The sequence below is a fragment of the Mus caroli genome, chromosome 6 (assembly GCF_900094665.2).
Source record: "Mus caroli chromosome 6, CAROLI_EIJ_v1.1, whole genome shotgun sequence".
In the NCBI taxonomy this organism is placed as follows: Eukaryota; Metazoa; Chordata; class Mammalia; order Rodentia; family Muridae; genus Mus; species Mus caroli.
Window position 1 is genome coordinate 50,573,021 of NC_034575.1, and position 20,667 is coordinate 50,593,687.

Here is a 20,667-nt window from a genome sequence, read left to right on the forward strand (position 1 = left end):
AGATGTCCACTTTTGTAGCTACTCAAAGGATGATGCTCTCTGACAAACTTGACTCTGAGATGAGGAAAATCATCTATTTCTGTCCACCTTTGTGTCCTTTACTACATGACATAAAAACATAGTATGCTTTGGCAAAATTTTATATTCCAAATATAGGAAAGTCTAAAGTGGATGTCGGTCTGTGCAGATGATCTCTGGAGAGGGGACACCTGCCACAAGGCATCTTTGCCATGATTTGTTAATCACACCTGAGCCTCTCCTCACTCTACTTCTTATGTGTGCTTATGCATTTCAGATTTGGATTTTTGTTGTCAAGTTAAACAGAAATTGAGAAAAAAATTCATCAAGACCATAGAGTACATGAAAATGAAGAATCTGAAGACAAACTATTATAAGAGAGGTTGCTGTACTGAATTCTAGTTAAAATAGTTTGCTTTACATTTTATTTGTAATAAATCCACGGTCAACTTTTTGGAGGCCAACAAGAATGTTGAATGTTCTTCCTTTCAAAGGGATAATTCATGAACTAAAATGGAACTAGGCCATCTTGGGATGATTAAAGAAAATGATTAGGCAAGTGTTCCCTATCTGCTCCTTGATCTAAGACTCCTTACTTCTCACAAGGGGAAGCTTGGTTAGCTTTGAATCCCAAAGCACAAACATGTGCCACAAGAATTCAAATAAGTGTACTTGCTTCATGGTAATAGATAATGATATCTCAGCAGCTTCTTACAGAAGTGGGAGATGGATTTAAAATAGGGTAGCTTTGCCTAGTTCACTCTTCCTCTGCATCCTGTTCGCAAGAGATGCTGAGTTTGGGTCCTATAGCCATTTGGGTTAAAAGTCATGCTTTTAAAGAAACAGTCAAGGTTCAAGTGAATCTGGTATAGTTTTTCAAATGTGTTTATCATTCATATTGTTTATTCTCAGGTTATCAGCTGAGCCTCAGGCAGGCAGATAGTCTAAGAATATGACCCTAGCCTTAAATAAAACACTGTAAACATAACTCATTGCAACATATTTCTTTTACATTTTTCTTGGGTTTATTTATTTGTTTTCTAATAGCCCGATTCAACGTCACAGACTCAAAGAGGTAAGCTGAGTTGGCTGAGGACAGCTCCATATTTTCAAATGGAGAAATACTGTGACTGTTTCCATATGGAATCAATGAAAAGTTCAAAGCTGTATAGCAAGTGACTCAAAGATCTACAAAATGTTAAATATAAAAAAAATGGAAAGAATAAACAGCTAAAAAAAACCCTAATACCCAATTTTAATTGTCAAATATATTCTGGGATACAAATAAGCATTTTTGTTTTATATTTTATTAATAAGAATACTAAGACATACTAAGAAAATCATTATTTTAGATATATTTATTAGAGTCTATCCAGGTGGAGATTTCACTGTTCTAGTCTCAGGCTATGGCATGTGTTTTAAAGGGTTATTTTCAATGTGTATATTTTCTCTTGTACCCTCAATAGAGGTCAAGATTGTAGAATTATTCCAAATTAATTCAACTACATATACTATCAATGTCACAACACTGTTTAAACAAAATGCTATGTACATATGGGCTAGCAGAGCTAGTCAGACAAATGGATAGCTGAATTAGTAGATGGTAAAAAAAAAAAAAAGATAAACAAGGATAGATAGATGAGGGACTATAACTTCTAAAAGGCTGAACTATGCCATCTATATGCCATAGATAGCAAGGCTATCTATATTCTGCAGAGTGCCCCCATCCTGCCTCTCTCATCCATGGCGCCATCATACCACCATTAATGGTGCTGTCACTAAGCTTTCCTGTTCCTTTGCTGTTTGCCTCTTCCTTTGTATGGCATGTGCTTCCTTTGCAAATCTGGAATAGTAACCTGTCCATGTTCTGTCTGTTAGGAGGCAATGTGTCTTTCTGCTTTCACTTTCATTTTAGGTAAATGCTACATTTCCCACCGCAGGACCCCAGTCACTGCTGCTAGGTCAGTAAGTCTTGCAGGGACCTGTACTTAACACTGGTATGGGTCATGCACAATTTCCACACAAGACAGTGTTCTTTTTACAGTCTTTGGATTTGCAAATCTCAGAAGGAACCAGGACCATGAAGGTTAAGAAAGGTCTTCCGAAAAGTTTGTGGGACACAGAATCCTGACCTGAAACATCCTGACAGCACTTCATGCTTTCCTTCAGTATATTAGTTCAGGGAATCACTGGCTGTTTCAATATGAATGAAGAAAAAGAATGAATTCTGATGCCTTCATGATGGTTTGTGCCAAAGTGCAGAGTACAATTATCATGTATTGTAGCAATCTAGTGTTTAGAAATACATGCATTGTCATCTGGAAGTCAGGGAGTCTTTCCTAGGAGAGCTCTAAGATAAATATTGAGCATGGACATTTGACACAGTTCCTGAGATCCTGCATATATAGCTAAGACATGGCATTCAAGATGTAGACAGCCTTGGGTCAGAATATATATTATTTCAAAAGAAGCTGTTTTTTGTTTTAAGGATTTAATAAAAATCAATAGAGTTTCTCTGAGAAAATGCAGTTACTGTTGTTTTTCTAATTGTTTGCACAGAACCTGACAAAATATACTTTTTTTTCCTAAGGGAGAAATAAATAAATATATATTATGTTATTACCATTTTCTTTTTTATATGTTCTTTTTATATGTACTGTATACCAATATTAGTTAAAAAATAAAAACCACTTTTTTTTTCATCAAAAACATCATTGTCCCACTATAGAAGCTTAGATCCAGACCCATGGCTTAGGAACCCACTTAGTTTACAGGTCATCTTTACCTGATAAGTAGCTTCTTTCATTACCTTTCCTTCAATCCATTTGTTTCCATTCATACCCACAGGCCTGGCTCCAAATCTGTGACCTTCAAACCTGTTTTGTTTCCAAGCCATCTTTGACTGTTAAGACACTCTTTTCCTCTCTCATCTTTCCCACTGCCTGATGCCATCTCTACACTCATATGCCAAACTTCAGTCCTGGTGCCATTTGCCTGGTACAATTAAACAGCTCATCTCCCAGCTTTACCACATAACTCCTGTACTGGCCCAATATAAAACAGGACAGAGTCTCACACCAGACACACAACCAAAGAAAGAAGTCCACATACCCAGGTCAAATCATAAAAACAACATTAATGACCAAGACAGCATGGCTCCCATCAACCACAGTAGTACCATAGTACTATTCCTTAATGAGAAATAGATAGATGAGCCCCAGGACACAGATTTTAAAAGGGACATCATAAATATTATCAAAGAATTAAATTAATTATAAAAAGACATGCTTAAATATCTTATTGAACTGCAAGAAGATAGCAGTAAGTACCTGAGTAATGTCCAAGAAAATATAAATATACAACTGAATGAAATGATGAAGATAGTTAAAGATTTGAAAACAAACTTCTGTAAAGAGATAGAAATATTGAAGAAAACACAAACTGAAATGAAGACAGAATTGAAAACTCAATACCAGAATAAGAAATCTTAAGTCTTACAAGTAGAATGAATTAAGCAGAAGGTAAAATATCAGAGGTCAGAGATAGAGCAAAAGATCTATACCAAATAAGTGAAATACACACACACACACACACACACACACACACACACACACACACACACACACACATATATGCAGAAATATGAAGAAAATGTGGGACGCAAAGACCAAATCTTCAAATTTTAGCCATATATAAGGGAGAAGAATCCTAAGACCATCCCATAGAGTGGATATTTAACAAGTTCACAGAATAAAAATTTCCCAAACTAAAGAAATGCATACCAATATAGATACAAGAAGCACACAGAACCCCAGCTAGACAATGCTAAAATAGAAACTTTCCAGGGTTTAATTTAATATCACAGTTAAAGCACTAAATGCAAAGAACAAAGAAAAATTGTTAGATGCTGCATAAGAAAAAACACAGGTTACATCTAAGGAAAACATATCATAATCATTGATTTCTCAGTGGAAAAGTCTGAAAGCCAGAAGAGTCTGGAGCAGTGCACTGCATGCTCTATAAGACTTTGACTGACAATGGAGACTACTATACCCAGAAAAACTATCACCACAGTTGAAGAAATAAAACCTTTCACAGCCTAAAAGAACTAATATCCAACACCTAAAGAAAATGCTACATAGAATACCAGAAGTTATGAACTGAAGAGAGTCATGAGCATAGCTAAGAGATTCGACAATAAAGCCAAACAATAAAAACTATAATTAAGGAAGTGTAAAGCATGACAGAGAATTCAAACAGTAAAACAAACCCTACAATAACAGTAAAATTCACCCTCAATAAAGTTCTAATATTAACAGCTTCAACTCGCTAATCAAGAGTAACTGAATGAATTAAGAAATAAAAGCCATCTTTCTGTTGTTTATAAAAATCTATTTTAGCTTTAAAGTTAGGCAGAACCAATGTGAAAGGATAAAATAAAGTATCTCAAGTAAACAGGATCAGGAAGCAAGCAAGCATTGCCTTCCTAATAATTGACAGAATAGACTTCACACTAACATTAACCAGAAAAGACAAACAAGGGCACTTCACTACAGTAAAAGGACAAATTTAAAAAAAGAAAAATTATAATATTAGACAATATGCAACCAACTCTGGCACACTTAATAAATAAATAAATAAAACATACTAATGGAAGAAAAGGCAATACAAACTCAATAATATCAGTTGACTTCAATACTCCATTTTTCCAATAAACAGGTTTTCTGGACAAAAATAATCAGAGAAACCTAAGAACTATATGACCGTTTACACCAAATAGACATAAAAGATATATAAAGAATATTCTATTCAAACACTAAATATAGCCTGTTTGGTTTTTTTTTTGTTTTGTTTTGTTTTTTTGTTTTTTGCTACTTTGGGAGTTCTTTTGTCTCCCACCCTATTAACTCTTTAACATTAGATAGGAAAGAAAAAAAGGATAGAATGGAGGCACTGTTATCATTAAATGACTTCCTCCTGATTAGTGGCATCAAATGCCTTGGGGGAAGTTTGATCTTCACTGTCAGAATATCTAATTTTTTCTTCTTTGCACACATTACTTAAACTGCAAACAACAGCATCCAACCACCAACTACCAACTACCATGAACCCACCCATGAACCCACCCACCAACCCACCAATGACTCTACCTCTATGGTCTCTAGCATTTATATACCCTCTGAAGAATTCCAAAAATTCTAAATGCAAATAATCAGAGAAACATTCTACCACTGGCAAAATCCCACCCCTGCTAGAGTATGAGGCAAATGATGGTCAGCTGCTGTAAGAAATATGAGGAAGCATCCGTGTATCCCACACCTGTATTTAAAATGAAAGTACATTCTTATAATATTTCTCTGTTTTTAAAGAAACCAGAATTCTCACTACAATGAAAGAATATACATTCTATTCAGCAGCACAGGGATGCTTCTCTAAATTAGAACATTCTGGGACACAAAACAAATTTTAACAGTTACAGAAAAGCTGAAATGATTCCATATATTCTATCCAACTATTATGCAATAAAACTTAAAATCAATAGTAAACAAAACTCTAGTAAATGTATAAACTCGTGGAGAATAAACAATACATTGCTGAGTAATGAGTAGGTCAAAGAAGAAATTAAAATATTCTTATAGTTAAATAAAAATAAAAACACAAAATCTCAGGGACAGATTAAAATTGTCCCTAAAAGCAAAACTAATGACCCTAGGTGCCTACATTAAAAAATCAGAGAGAACACAAATAAAGGAGTTAATGATTTATCATAAGAATAAAAATATGTCCAACATCAATAACTGGCAAGAAATAATAAAAGTCAAAGAGGAAGTTAATGAAATAGAAACAAGGCATATAATATAAAGAATCATGGAATGTAAGAAATGGTTCTTTGAGAAGATGAGCAAACTCTTTTAACAAAATCAAAACTGAACAGGGAAACACTACAATGGACATCAAAGAAAGAATATTATAAGGGGACATTTTAAAAGCCTGTACTTCAATAAGTTAGGAAATTTAAAAGGAATTTATAAATTTTCTGATTTCTCTAAGCTACCAAAGTTGAACCAAGAAGACATCAACAACCTAAGCAGTTCTGTAGCAAAGGTGACACTGGAAAGTAATAAAAGCCTTCCAGCTAAAAAGCCACATGTCAATGAATTCACAACAGAGTTCTACCAGACCTGCAGAGAACTACAATTATACTTCTTAAATTATAAAAAAAAAAACAAAAAAAAAAACAAAAAAAAACTGGAAACAGAAGGAACACTCCAAAATTTATCCTATGAAGTCATATTGTGTTGCTATGTAAGGACATAGCAAACAAGGACATAGCAAACAAACAAACAAACAAACAAAAAGCTCTATGGACTAATATGTCTGATGAACCTCTGTTGATGAAGACCCTCAATAAAATCCTAGCAAACAGAATGCAGGCACGTATCAAGAAGATCATCCACCATGATCAAGCTGGCTTCATCCCAGAAATGCAGGGATGGTTCAACACATGTAAGTCAATAAATATAACAATATAGCACTATATATTATTTATATAACAATACAAAATGTATAAAATATAACAATAAATATATAAATGGACTTAAAGATTTAAAAAAATTATATTATCATTTCAATAGATGCAGAAAAAGCTTTTGAAAAATCCAATGTGCTGTTATGATTAAGGCATTAGAGAAAGTAGGCCTGGAAGAAACATACCTCAACATAATAAAAGCAATAGATAACAAACCCACAGGCAAAATCATCCTAAATAGAAAAAAAACTTGAAGCAATCCCATTAAAATTATGAATGGGACAGGGATGTCCACTCTTCCCACTTCTTTTCAAAATAGTACTAGAAACATAAGCCAGAGCAAATATGGCAAAAGAAGGAAGCTAAAGGACACAGATAGGAAAGATGTTAAATTATACTTATTTGCAGATGACATGATATTATATATAACTGATTCAAGAAAGTTTACCAGGCTACTTCTAGAAACAATCAACAATTTCAGCTAGCATCAAAGACAATAATATATCTTTGGATAAACTTGAATGCATATTATAAAGCTATAGTAATAAAAACAATATAGAACTGGCACAAAAATAGACATGTTGCCCAATGAAACAAAATAAAAAGCTCAAATATGAGTGTGTGAAACTAGTCATCTGATACTGATAAAAAAGCATCTTCAACAAACGGTGCCAGGTAATTGAATACCCACATACAAGCATGAACTTGGGCTCATACTTATCACTCTGTACAAAGATTAGCTTCAAGTGGGTCAAAGACTTTTAATCTGAAACCGGAAATGATACAACTGCTAGACGAAAACATAGGCAAGATACGGGTGTAGAAAGGGGTCTTCTGAATAGAACTCCAATTGTTCAGAAACTGAGGCCAACAATTAATCAATGGAAACTCATAACACTAAAATCCTTCTATACTAAAGAAACCATCAGTCTAATGAATAAGAAATTCACAGAATGGGAGAAAATTTTTATCAGCCACATATCCAACAAATCTTTAGTACCCAGAACATATTAAGAAGTACAAAAATAAATAAAGTCTAGGAAACAAATGACCCAACTAAGAAATGGAAGGAAGAAAAATGTCTATGAAATACCTCGAAAAATGTTCATTATCCTGGGCAATTAGTAAAATGTCCATTAAAACAACTTGAATTTTATCTCACCCTAGTCAGAATGGCTAAGATCAATAAAACAAGGACACCAAATGTGAGTGAGGCTGTGGAGAGAATGTAGTGGTCAGTCACTGTTTGTCAGAAGGCACTCTGAAATCAGTTTGGAGAATGGTCAAAAGAACTAAAAATAGCACTATGGTATGATCCAGCTACCAGTCTTTGGTAGATGCCCAAAGGAGTCAACATTGTTCTCCACAGATACTTGCTCATCCATTTTCATAGCCATCCTATTTACAAAGTTTATTTACAATTGGAAATACAAACAGCCTAACTGCCCTTCAACAAATGAATGTGTAGTAAAAAACACAGTATCTATACATTTAAGAATACTATACAGCTGCTAAAAAATGAAATAGTGAAATTTGAATGTAAATGGATGGACCTAGAAGCATTTACACTGAATGAGGTAACTCCGACCCAGAAAGACAAACATTGTATGATCTCTCTCATCCATGGTACCTAGTTCCAAATCTTCAGATATCAGTATATAATACAGAGTTACTACAGAAGCCAGGAAAGTATAAAGGAACAATGGAGGTACTTCAAAGGGGAATAGCAGGATACAGATGATATTAAAGGGGGAATGGAAAAATGAGGAGGGAATACCTAGGAGGGAGGGCAATACAGAAGCAGAAGGAGGAAGAGAGGAACAGATAGCACCAAGGCTGTTTGATATCGTCTCAAGGAATCATCTTATGTCACACATAGACACACATACATGCACATACACATATACAGTTATGCCACTTGGTCTGACAATGCTCCCATGAGAATCATAGGTTAGACATAAAACCTCCTCTCATGTGGCTGGTAAGGATAATCTAGATAACTCCCCAAACCATAGAGGTTACGGTTGTTGCCCTGGATGTTTTTCAGAGGTTAAATATAAGTCCCTATTGCTAAAAACACCACACACATTTGTACTATTCAAGCTGGATCTAACCTGAAAGCCTACTTCCTACAGTCTAGCTTCCATAGTACCAGAAAGTACTAGGAAGCTGCCAAGGAAGGGAAGCAATTAAACAGTCCTACCCAACTTGAGACACAGTAGTGGCGTGGCACTCAGATGTTTGTGGTAACTGAAAGCTATTCAAGTGGACCTGAGGTCTACTTAGCATGAGGGAAATCATGCCTGTTCACAGAAACCTAGCCAGTTACCTGAGGCTAGTCAGACCACGGATCTTAGAAGAGAATGTACTGTTGCCACTTTCTCTATCACCATAATTCCTTGACTACGTTCTAGATCCTATTTTTATACCCACAGAGGTGTAGCTATTTCCTCTCACAAAGAAGCTTCTCTTTACAGAACCTGATGGCCATCTACAGAAAACTACAACTGTGTGTATGCAAAGGTCAGTAGTTTGTGGGGTCCCTAGCTTTAACATATACATCTTCAGCCTAGCTCCTACATCTATGGTTCAAAGGAAAAAAATTGTAAAGGCCAGAATTTTAGGAAGTCTGCAGTGTGATTGCCAATAGATCAACAAACCTGAATTATGGTAATACCCATAGACATGCCAACACAGAAAGGTGAGAATCTCATGGGGCCCTACCCCTAGACAAAAATCTCCAGACAACTAATGGTTATGAGAGATGGAGAACTGGCCTCTGCCATAGATGACTTCTCTGAATGGTGATAAAATACAAAATGTCACCTGAAACCAGGCACATGCAGACAACAAAAATGAACCCGACAGGTTGTACTTACATATTGCTACATATACAACACATTTATATGTAACAATAATAATCAATTTTATCAATTTGAGAGTAGGGTGGGATATGGGAGGAGTCAAAGGGAGGTGATATGAGAAGGGCTTCAGGAAGAAAAGGAAAGGGGCTGATACAATATATTTTAATTAAAATATAAAAAGTAAATAAATATTTTTTATTTCTTTTGTCAAGCCCAGTTCCTTAACAAGTATAATGATATATCAAGAGTATAATGAAATGCCAAGAAGATAATAGCCAGAAGCTGGAAAGAACCCAGATGTCCCTCAACAGAGGAATGGATACAGAAATTATGGTACATTTACACAATGGAGTACTACTCAGCTATTAAAAAGAATGAATTTATGAAATTCCTAGCCAAATGGATGGACCTGGAGGGCATCATCTTGAGTGAGGTAACACAATCACAAAGGAACTCACACAATATGTATTCACTGATAAGTGGATATTAGCCCAAAACTTAGGATACCCAAGATATAAGATACAATTTGCTAAACGCATGAAACTCAAGAAGAATGAAGACCAAATTCTGCTTGTGGACGTTGTACATCGTGGTGCGGAGCCTAGTGCGCACCACGATGTACAACGTCCACAAGCAGTAGTTGCATATGTATCAAAAGATGGCCTAGTCGGCCATCAATGGAAAGAGAGGCCCATTGGACTTGCAAACTTTATATGCCCCAATATAGGGGAATGCCAGGGCCAAAAGAATGGGAATGGGTGGGTAGGGAAGTGGGGGGGGGCGCTATGGGGGACTTTTGGGATAGCATTGGAAATATAATTGAGGAAAATATGTAATAAAAATATTAAAAATTAAAAAAAAGAAATGAAAAAAAAGATAAGATGTAACAATAAAAGTTTATATATCAATAATTACAAGGTAAAGTTGTTTGAAAAAATTAGTTTTGTCTTTAACAACAACAAAAAAACATGCAATAGGCTTTCGTTTGATATTTTCACTATACCGTTATCTGATAAGAGACTGGGTTCTAAGCAGCTGGGACAAAAGCATGCATGGGTGCTGGATAGTTCCCTTCCTATCACACAATTTAATATTTTAAAATCCACTAATCTATAATACAGCATGCATATATACAGTGTAATATACAGTGTATATACTCTATGGTTATAAACTTCCAGAACATAAATTCTACAGGGGAAAAAATGTATGTCACATTCTACTTTCTGTTGTATAATCCATCACTGATTCAACATAAAATTATATTCACATTACATTGATTTGTGGTACATGCTAGTTCAACAGGAGCCGATGGGTCTGATTAACCATGGCTCATCAGTTCCAGAGCCATGAGTGACTCCTGGCCCCTGCTCCCTCATCCTAAGAGAGGATTCCATCACTAGAATAAGCTAAGAGGTTTTGCAAGTCTCCACCTACCCACTTCTCACCCACATACACATTGGCCCATAGGCTTCCCAAAAGTCACCCACAACCAAACAGAAGCAGATTTGTGCATACCTGAGTCTACAGTGACTCTTAATACTTGATCAATGTAAAGAGTAGATTCCAAAATAAATTAAGAAGCCAGTGTATTACACAAACAAAACTGTTTAGGCAACACAACCCAGGAGAGTCTCATTAGTGGAGTATTGTTTTGATGCATAGCAAGCACCTTGAATAACATTGCAGTTCTCTCCATTCACTGATGGGGACATTGGCGTATGCTTACACCCTTGCTAAAGTTCTTGAGAAAAGAAGACTGTAAAATGCTTTCAAAAACAAATATTTCCTGCTGAGGTACAACTTGCATTTACTGTCAGTATGCTTAATTAGGTCAAAGGAGATTCCATGGACAAATGGCTAAGGGAATAGAATATTAATCAGAACATGTGTTGTCATGATGACTTATCTTAATTGCTACCCAGAGCACTCCAGATGTTTGGTCCCTCAATCCATAAGGATGTTGGATTCTCACACTAAGAGCAATTCATTTATTTAAGAAATAAGTCTACCTTTTCTCCCTGTAAATATAAAGCTACAGCAAGATACTTTCTAAATATAAGAAATAGTGTTATCATCTAAGATGGAAGACATACATACTTCCTTCCTGTTAAAAAAAAACAAACAAACAAACAATGGACTTAGCTGTTTGTAGAAAATAACCTCAGAATATGTTTATCTTTGTGCAATGTACAATAGTGCAGATACTGAAAATAAGCTGAGCACTCAAGCTAGTGAGAACTAATTTGCTAATTTTAAAGTAATTTGAAAGGACTCCAGGTCCCTGCAGCTGCAGCACCACCTTGGCTGTGGCAGAAAAGGTCAGACAACAGCAAGAGTTCCCAAACTTTTGTCATTTTGGTCTATTTTCCACATCATTTCATCTGCAGACACATTTATGTTTGTTACACATATGGTAGAGAAAAACTCATGAGAATCAAATCATCTGAGAACATCTGCCTTAAAGATAGCAAGGTTCCATCAAGACCAAGGACTAGGAAAACAACCAAGAAAGACTAAAAGAAGACAGCCACATATCTGTCTGAAAAGGAGAGCAGAAGGACGCTGCTGGGGAGACTTGTTATCAGGACAGGAGACACACAAGATGGCTCAGGCTCACTTGTCCCAGGAGATGCAACCCAAAGGTAGAGACAAATACCAGCGGTTCCCAGGAATGAGGATGGAAGGAAGATCACTGAGAAGTTCAATTGACTCCTCCCCACACACACACCCCCGGGTTATCAATACAATAAGATCCATTAAATAGAAGTAGTTCTAATTCTATTCTTATATTTTAAGTCAATCTAGGCACTGGTCTAGATATTTCCTCTCCACTGATTCTCTAAATAGAGTGTTCTAGTGACCAAGAGGAAAGTGTAAATGAAAATCATCAAATTCTTTTCCACTTCATCTATCAAGAAGTGGCTTTAGACCTGGTAAGGATTTGGAATGAAAATAGCACCAGTTCTCCCAAGCTCAATACTCTTAGTTTTGCCGATTCCAAATTAGTGACAAAGGACACAAAACACAGTTACTCAGCCTGTCTTCCTACAAGCTAGCAAGCACCCGGGCATACTGAGTCCCTCTTGAGGCACTTGTAGGTTGGTGTTATAGTTGGATACTAGGGACAGAGGGCAGGGCTTGTCATTCTTTACTGCAACCAGTTCATTGTGGCATCAGATCAAATTAATCACTGTGCCAATCAATTTAATTCTTTTAAATCCTTGGGAATAATTAAGTTTAAGGACATGGTTAAAATAAGAAGGCTTTCTGAAGATGATCAAATTTAAGCCATAATGCACATGTAATGGCATCGTGTCAGTTTTAAGTACAACTATGAGGATTGGGAGGTAGCTCATTCTTGAATTCTTGGCTAGAATAGACAGGCCCTGGGTTTTGATCTTCAGGGATGATGATGGTGATGATGATATATCTATGAAGTTCAAGCTCCCATCTTAGAAATTAGAGGCTTGATTTGATTCTGGGACTTAGGCTGTAGGACTCAGATGAGGAGTATGGTCAGTTGTTAAGTGCAGGACTGAGTGCTGTGTTTGCAGGAGACACTGTTCCTCCACAGAGTATTTCTGGGGTGGACTGCTTGACTTGGTCTAATGACACCTGACAAAGAGCCTCTGGCATTTGAGCAAGCTTTCTCATTTTAAATTGCATTTTATTTCTGCATAATTCACTTCTTAGACACAATTATTGAAGGAGGAATCAAGTGGTTTCTGGTTGCATGAGCAAGTTGGTGAGAAATTCCAGGTGTGAGTTCCCTAGATATTATATGATAAGACACTTGAAGTGAGTGTTCTGATTGCTTTTAAAAGGAGCAGTTTAATAACAAACTTCACATATGAAAGTAAAGACAGTTGTCATTGTTGCTACACTAAAAGGGGTTGACATATTCCCCAACCCCTAAAATTAAAATTATTTTATTTTTATTATTTTATGTGTAAGGTTGTTTTGCCAGTATGCATGCAGTACCTGAAGATGCCAGGAGAGTGTGTCTTATCCCTCAAGCTGGAATTGCATATGCTTGTGAGCTATCATGTGGGTGCTAGAAATTAAACCCTGGTCCTCCAAATAAAACAAGTGGTCTTAACTACTTAGTTACCACTCCATTCTCCATTTACTTTTTGAGAATGTGTCTTATGTAGTGCCAGGCAAGTCTAAACCCAAGAGTGACCTTGAACTTCTTTTTCTTTAACATATACTTTTATTTATTGTTTGAGAATTTTGTATAAGTATACAAAATGTTTTCGTCAAATCCACTCCTAACTATTTACTGTTGCACTCAAATGCCCTCTTATTCCTCAATTTGATCTCCCAGCATTTGTTCTTCAAAGAACAGCCTTTCATCAAATAGGATGTCATCAGGAAGACAAAGTGCATGGAAAATATGATACCCTTGACAAAAACTATTTACTAGAAGCTCACATTATCTGTTATCTGAATATCATGCCCATTAATGTAAGGGTGGCCAGGAAGGAGTCTGGGTTACAAGGGAAACAATGACGTTTGTGTAACTAGATGACTCCATCTAATAGATCCAAGGAGGAAAGGCCATATAATTACAACTCTCAGCCTTTAGATGAGTGGAAAGTTGTTAATGAAAGCTAAAGCTGTACCTATGAAATACCTCACATCACAGGCCCATGTGACTCGAGGCTCACTGATGAAATGGCTTGTACATAGTTACTGTCAGACCACGGGCATTGTCATGGATATTGAAGAATCTCCTGTATCAAACTGGGTAAAGGATGCTCCTTAGTTATCTCTGATTGGTTAATAAAAATCTGACTAGGCTATGATTGGGCAGAGGAGATCGAAAGGCTAAACTTCCTATCCCAGTCAGGAGTCAGAGGGAGGGAGCAAGGAAGAAAGAGTTGACCATGAGGCAGGTAAGGGTTCAGGAGAAGAAGGGTCACAAGGCAGGTGGAGGAAGAAGGAGACCATGAGGTCAGTCATGAAAAGGGTCACCAAGGAAGTTCTGCATGAGGACAGACAGCAACAGCAGAACAAGACAAGGAGAGACTGAATGCAAGTAACTCGAGGCCTGTGGCTGGAAGGTGAATATCTTAGAGGATTAGAATAGCTCAGAATCTGCTCAGATTAAATTTACAGCCTGTTAATAAAAATATCAGGCTATGTCAATTATTTGGGAGCTAGCCAGGTTACAAAAACCTGTCCCCCTTACATTTCATCCTCTAATTGCACCATCAACGGTCCCAAGCTCATATATTAACAATGTGCATTAGTCTACTGAATGACAATCAGCAAGTCTAGAACCAAGTTTTTGGGTTTTTGTTTTTTTTGTTTTTTGTTTTGTGTTTCCATGAAGTTTGCAATAAAGAATGTCAGGCCAGAAAAGGAGGCATAACAGAGGGTGTTTGTGATGAGAAAGTATTGCCAGAACGGAAAAGATACAGTGGGAATTTGTAACTTACTACAGAGAGATGATAGCCCTATCACTTTAAATGCAATGAGGTCTCATCGGGGCAGAATGTGAGGAGCAATTGACAGCACTGCTTCCCTCCTGGCACAATGCTAACAAGTTTGCAGGAGTTGTATACTCTAAGGAAAAGTGGCGAGAATGACACTCTTACCATCTGTTTTCTTTGACTCATTTCCGGTGTTGGAGTGATCCTTCTTGTCTGCCTTATTTTTACCGTCTTTCAAGTCACCTGAAAGCAATAAGCATGACAAACTGAATGTGTGCAGCTGGAGAGGTAGGAAAACTTAAAATCCTCCCGGGACAAGGCCTGGTACAGCACAGAGGATGAGCGACCACACACCTAGTATCAGTATCATTAGTGATCACATGATTGATTCTGGAAATTGAATTATAGTCAGAAATTAAAATTGAAGTACCCACTCAAACAGTCTGGTACTTAAGTCAGTTGTGTTTTTCTAAGAAATACAGTTTGGTTTTGTTGTTAGGCTGTGAAATGAGGAAAAACCTGGAATACATGAAAGTCCTAATTAACAGCTAGTTCATTATATTAACTAATAGCTGTGCTTTAGTTTTTTATCTGCAGAATGGGAATAATAATGTCTACTTTTATTTTATTGTATCTGAGTATGTTGTAGTTGTCTTCAGGCATACCAGAAGAAGGCATCAGATTCTATTACAGATGGTTGTGAGCCACCATGTGGTTGCTGGGAATTGAACTCAGGACCTCTGGAAAAGCAGTCAGTGCTCTTAACCGCTGAGCCATCTCTCCAGCTCCAATAATGTCTACTTTACATATAGGTAGATGGACAGATATACCTGAGCCATGTAAATGTTCAATGTCATGTATTGCTTATAGACTGTGTTCTCTATCTTAAGCAGACTCTATATGTGTTATTAATAAAGTTGACAAAATGTCATTTCCAAAAATTAAAAAGACTACACTTACAAATGTGAGCAAACATATGTGAAGAATTTATATAATGCATTGATGAGGGAACTAGAGAAAACAAGTTGGTTTTAAGAGCATCCAAAGAAGTAGGTATTTATAAACATTTTAGAAATGTGTTAGAAATGTGTTAAAACATGGCTGTTATGAAATAGACATAAAAGTATTTATAATCAAAGAACAATGCTCATGACCTTCTGGTAACCTGTAAAGTCAAAAATCTCTCACTTAGAAAATAGCTTTACAGTCATATGTATGAATCAAAGACTTGAAATAGAAATTTAAGCACAACTGTATTCCCCCAAACCATGAGTCAGCAAGTTAGAGGACAATCTGGTTATCCACCCGCTAGAGCTAATTTGTAAGGTTTAATTTAATTCCTAATACTGAAGTGGGATAAACAGATTGGCTGGAAGGATTTAGAAGGTGTGTTTAGGATCTTTTTAGGATTGGTTTAGCTGGAGGACATGATTAGAATCCTCTGAACTCCAGTGAATGAAAACGTTCTTTTAGAGTTCCTTTCTCTGTTTAAGAACACTAGAGATGGACTGAGTGTCTCTGACAGTTTTCTACAGTCCATCTTCCCCATGTGAAATTTCACACTCCTAGTGTGAGGCCTACCATGTTGTTCTAAGCCAGAGCTCTAGCTATCTCTGCAGCAGATGTCTATGGAGGTAACAGGCAAGCAGCACACACCCTCACTTAGCTGGACTGCTCACAGAGAAGTTGCATTGGTGGAAAACAAGGCTTAGCAACTCTTTTAATCACCAAGGGGGTGGGATCTCTAACCAATATCCTTCAGCCCTATTCTAGAAAATACTTTTGTGGTCCACATAGAAGAGAAAGCAGTTCATACCTGTTTGCTAACATTCCTGGAACAGAACACATTAGGTGACTTCCCATGGGCTGTACATGGAACAGTTGCAGATGTGAGTTGGTGCTCTACAAGCAGGATGAAGGTGCCGTCTAAGCAGCTCTAAATCATCTTAATTAGGCTGCTGTATCCATGTCCCCAACTACCCTCTGCCATTCTTATGGCTCTAAATTGATTCTTTTCTATACTTCTCATTTCAAACTTAATGTTAAAGGAGAATGGTAGACTGACTCTCACTTTATAACATGGCTATGACACCAAGCAAGGTTTGGGGTCCTCATTTGTGTCTTTTAAGTTTTCCCTCAAGTATTAAATGTGAATTAATGTTCTGCCTTCTCTTCAAGTTTTAATAGAGTTGAAAACCTGTTGATAGGAGTAAGGATTGAGGTATGGGGAAGGGTTGAGTATATTCATTTTGTTTGTATTCATTGGCTCCTGTCACCAATTATATCCAGGGGCTGGCATGATGTCACTGTCCAGTTTTGTATGAACACACTAAGAATGACTTTTGTATCTACAAAGGGCTGATTCAAAATAAGCATTTGACATGAACATTATATCATGTTTAAACTTCAATTTCTAAAAATAAAGTCCTAGAGGACCACAACCTCACCTATTCATGAACTCTCCTTAGCTGATGTATAGCTGTGATAGAAATACATGGGCTGTGAGGTCCAAAGGATTTACCATCAGGCACATTACAGAAAGCATGTAGCATCCCTGTCAGCTAGACAGCAGACAGGGCTCTGCATTCCTCTGATCCCTTCCTCTTCCTAACAGCACTGGGCTTGGCAGATAGGAAAAGCTGGCTATGAAACAAAAAATGGGGATTCCCAGAAGCTAAGGATCTCTATTTGATGGTTGCTTAAGTCTTTTCATTTCTGAGTTTCAATTTTTCTATATGTAACATGGAGCTATGTTTACAATGTTACAAGTTGTATGTGTACTTGTGTATATGTGTATATACATGTAGGGGAATGGATGCACATATGTGTGCATACCTGTGGAGGCCAGAACTCAACCTTGGGTGTCCCTCAGGTACCACCAACCTAGTGTTTTAAGGCAGTCTCTCTCAATGTCTTGACTATCAGATCACTGAAATCTCATGAGTAGCCAAGGCTCTGAACAGGTTTGATATATATTTTATACAGAGATTAAAAGTTTCTGTAGTCTAAGGTCTGCAAGAAGAATAAATTGACAGTTATTGATTTGAGCCTAGATCTGTTTGCAAAGGTGTCTTGTTATATAGTTATATAGTCAGAGCCTCGCATTTGCCACCTGCAGGAGATAAAAATCCTGCCTATGTGTAGGCAAGGGGGATGATTCTATGCCTTCACCCTATCTTAATCTGTCTGTCTGTGAAGCCTTTCTCTCTAAAACTAAAACTCTTAAAAACCAGAATCCACCTCCTTCCAAAAAATCATCAGCCAATCACCTCATCCCACTACCTCAACTACCAACAACAATGTCTTCCTTTATGTAGGACTCTTGGGCATTGTATCTGCTACTGCCCTCCCTCCTCTCTGCATCACATACATATTCCTTTAGAATTACATTTGAGGGTGACTATATCCCCATAACAACACACACTTTCCATAGTCTTTCCACTCCTAAATCCTCCAGACCTAATATAGAGGATGACACAAAGCTGTTAATAAAGATTCACTTCATTAAATATAAGAACTCACCTCACCAATTGTCTGATGATAGTGTCTCATTGCCCTCAGTTTACCTGGACCATTCTGAATTTATAACTGAAAAATCTGTATCCCAGGAAGTCTTCATCTACAGCAAACCAGGCTGACTGGTCACCTAATGTGTGTGCTTAAGCCTATGTCAATATACAGACAGATACATAGTTTGGAAATAGAGCTCCTGCACACTGGAGCCTGGCCTGGTTAAAGGGATGGAATATTTATTTGGGTGGTTTGACAATGAGTATAAGAATCTAAGTTGTGCTGGGCTAGTTAATTGGAATTTGCATCACATGTGAGATTCTCCAGGGCATCAGGAGAAAGATGTGTACTGTTTTAGAAAGTAGAGCTAAGTGGTCATAGGATGGGATCGTGACTGTATCTCTGAAGGAAAGGGAGCCCTGCCAGCTGCCAGCAGAGGGAAGGTGACACCAGTTTCTGTTTGTCACATCATTATCACCCCAAAGAGAGCCTTTTCCAAGCAGCCCCTCCTCACCGTTCTGCTGCTTTTCGCCTGCCTTGTCGCCTTTGGAGTTCTTCCCACGAGGGTTATCACCCTTGCGTGTTCCGTTGACTTGACCTTTGGCTTCTCCTGATGTCTTTTTCTCGCCTTTGCTAGTTGTGCCTTGTTCAGCTTGGCTTTTGGCTTCCATTTCCTTTTGCTTTTCCTCAGCAGCCAGGCGAGCCTTCTCTTCAGCTTCCTTCTTGGCTTTCTCTTCTGTATCCACAGCAAAGAGACCAAGAAAGAGAGATCTACCATCAGGAAAACTTCCATTTTGGAAAAATAATCAAGACCAATGTCCATGGGAACCAGTACACTGAAAGGACCTAAGGGCTTTATTGAGATTGTTGGATATATTCTTGGTTACTTCAAGTCAGATTTATATGTGTATTTAGGATAATAATAAGATAGGCAACTTCTTTTTTTTTTTTCCCCACTGTTTTTTTTATTACATATTTTCCTCAATTACATTTCCAATGCTATCCCAAAAGTCCCCCATACCGCCCCCCACTTCCCTACCCACCCATTCCCATTCTTTTGGCCCTGGCATTCCCCTATATTGGGGCATATAAAGTTTGCAAGTCCAATGGGCCTCTCTTTCCAGTGATGGCCGACTAGGCCATCTTTCGATACATATGCAGCTAGAGACAAGAGCTCCGGGGTACTGGTTAGTTCATCATGTTGTTCCAACTATAGGGTTGCAGATCCCTTTAGCTCCTTGGGTACTTTCTCTAGCTTCTCCATTGGGAGCCCTGTGATCCATCCAATAGCTGACTGTGAGCATCCACTCCTGTGTTTGCTAGGCCCCTGCATAGTCTCACAAGAGACAGCTATCTTTGGGTCCTTTCAGCAAAATCTTGCTAGTGTATGCAATGGTGTCAGCGTTTAGAAGCTGATTATGGGATGGGCAACTTCTAAAAGCACTGAGTTAGAAGAGGGAATTAGAGAACATAATAATGGGAGTGATGGCATGTGCACTGCTGTTCTTACTGCTGATAACCTCTAGTGCGTGTATTCTCATGTCATGCACTATGGTCAGCAGTCATCAAAGGTTATTCCTGCTCATCCTTAAAAACTGTCTTGTGACCCTATTTTATGGTCATATTTTAATGAAGAATGAAAGACGTGATCAGACTCTCCCCAGTCATAGTAATAAAATAAAATAAAATAAAATACAGCATCTTATAAGGTTTACCTAACACTTATAGCAGAAACCTTGACAACTGACTATGCAATAAAACGTTGGGGAAAATAACCATTATTAGAAGAGTCCAAACTCAAGCCAGTTAGTGAACTTAGAACTAGAAGCGGTGGGTCAAACTTCAGAAAGCTAAAAGCAAGCCCCCAGCCTGAGGCACTTAACTGTCCTCAGGAAAAAAGGTGGCCTTCAGTACGGCCATATACTCACTCTGGGTCCTCCCTTTTACTGAGTATCTATATTATTTCTAATGTCACTGATTGTCTCACTAGTTAATAAAAATACAGTATAAGTACATAGGTCACATGTTTATGAAAAGATTGGCTTGTTCACTCAACTTGTATTTAATGAGCAGCTATATTGTCAGGAACAATTTTTGATACTGGGGATATGGCAACAAACATGGCAGAAGTATGAAGAAGATTATAATTAAGAAAAAAATAATGGCTAAGATAACCTTGGATTTTCAAAGTTTATTGCAAGAATTGATTATGAAACAACTTGACAGGATGGTTCATAGCACAGGGCAAGAGGTGGCTTTAGACAAAAGGGCGAAGAAGGATTTCTTGGGAAGATAGCATTTGACCAAG

General features: G+C 37.4%; 1 protein-coding gene across 12 annotated transcripts in view; it reads right to left on the minus strand.

Annotated features, from left to right (window-relative positions):
* The window catches only part of Pde1c (phosphodiesterase 1C), a 535,503-nt gene that overhangs the window by 37,264 nt on the left and 477,572 nt on the right, over positions 1–20,667 (minus strand). For all 12 annotated transcript variants that reach the window (XR_002378135.1, XM_029478710.1, XM_029478709.1 and 9 more), the window contains 2 exons: positions 18,874–19,095; positions 15,015–15,092 (listed from right to left, as the gene is read on the minus strand). Coding sequence is in view for 11 of the 12 variants with exons in the window: in XM_029478710.1 (XP_029334570.1) it covers positions 15,015–15,092; positions 18,874–19,095 (300 nt within the window). In the remaining variant the exon portion in view is untranslated. The remainder of the gene's footprint in view (positions 1–15,014; positions 15,093–18,873; positions 19,096–20,667) is intronic.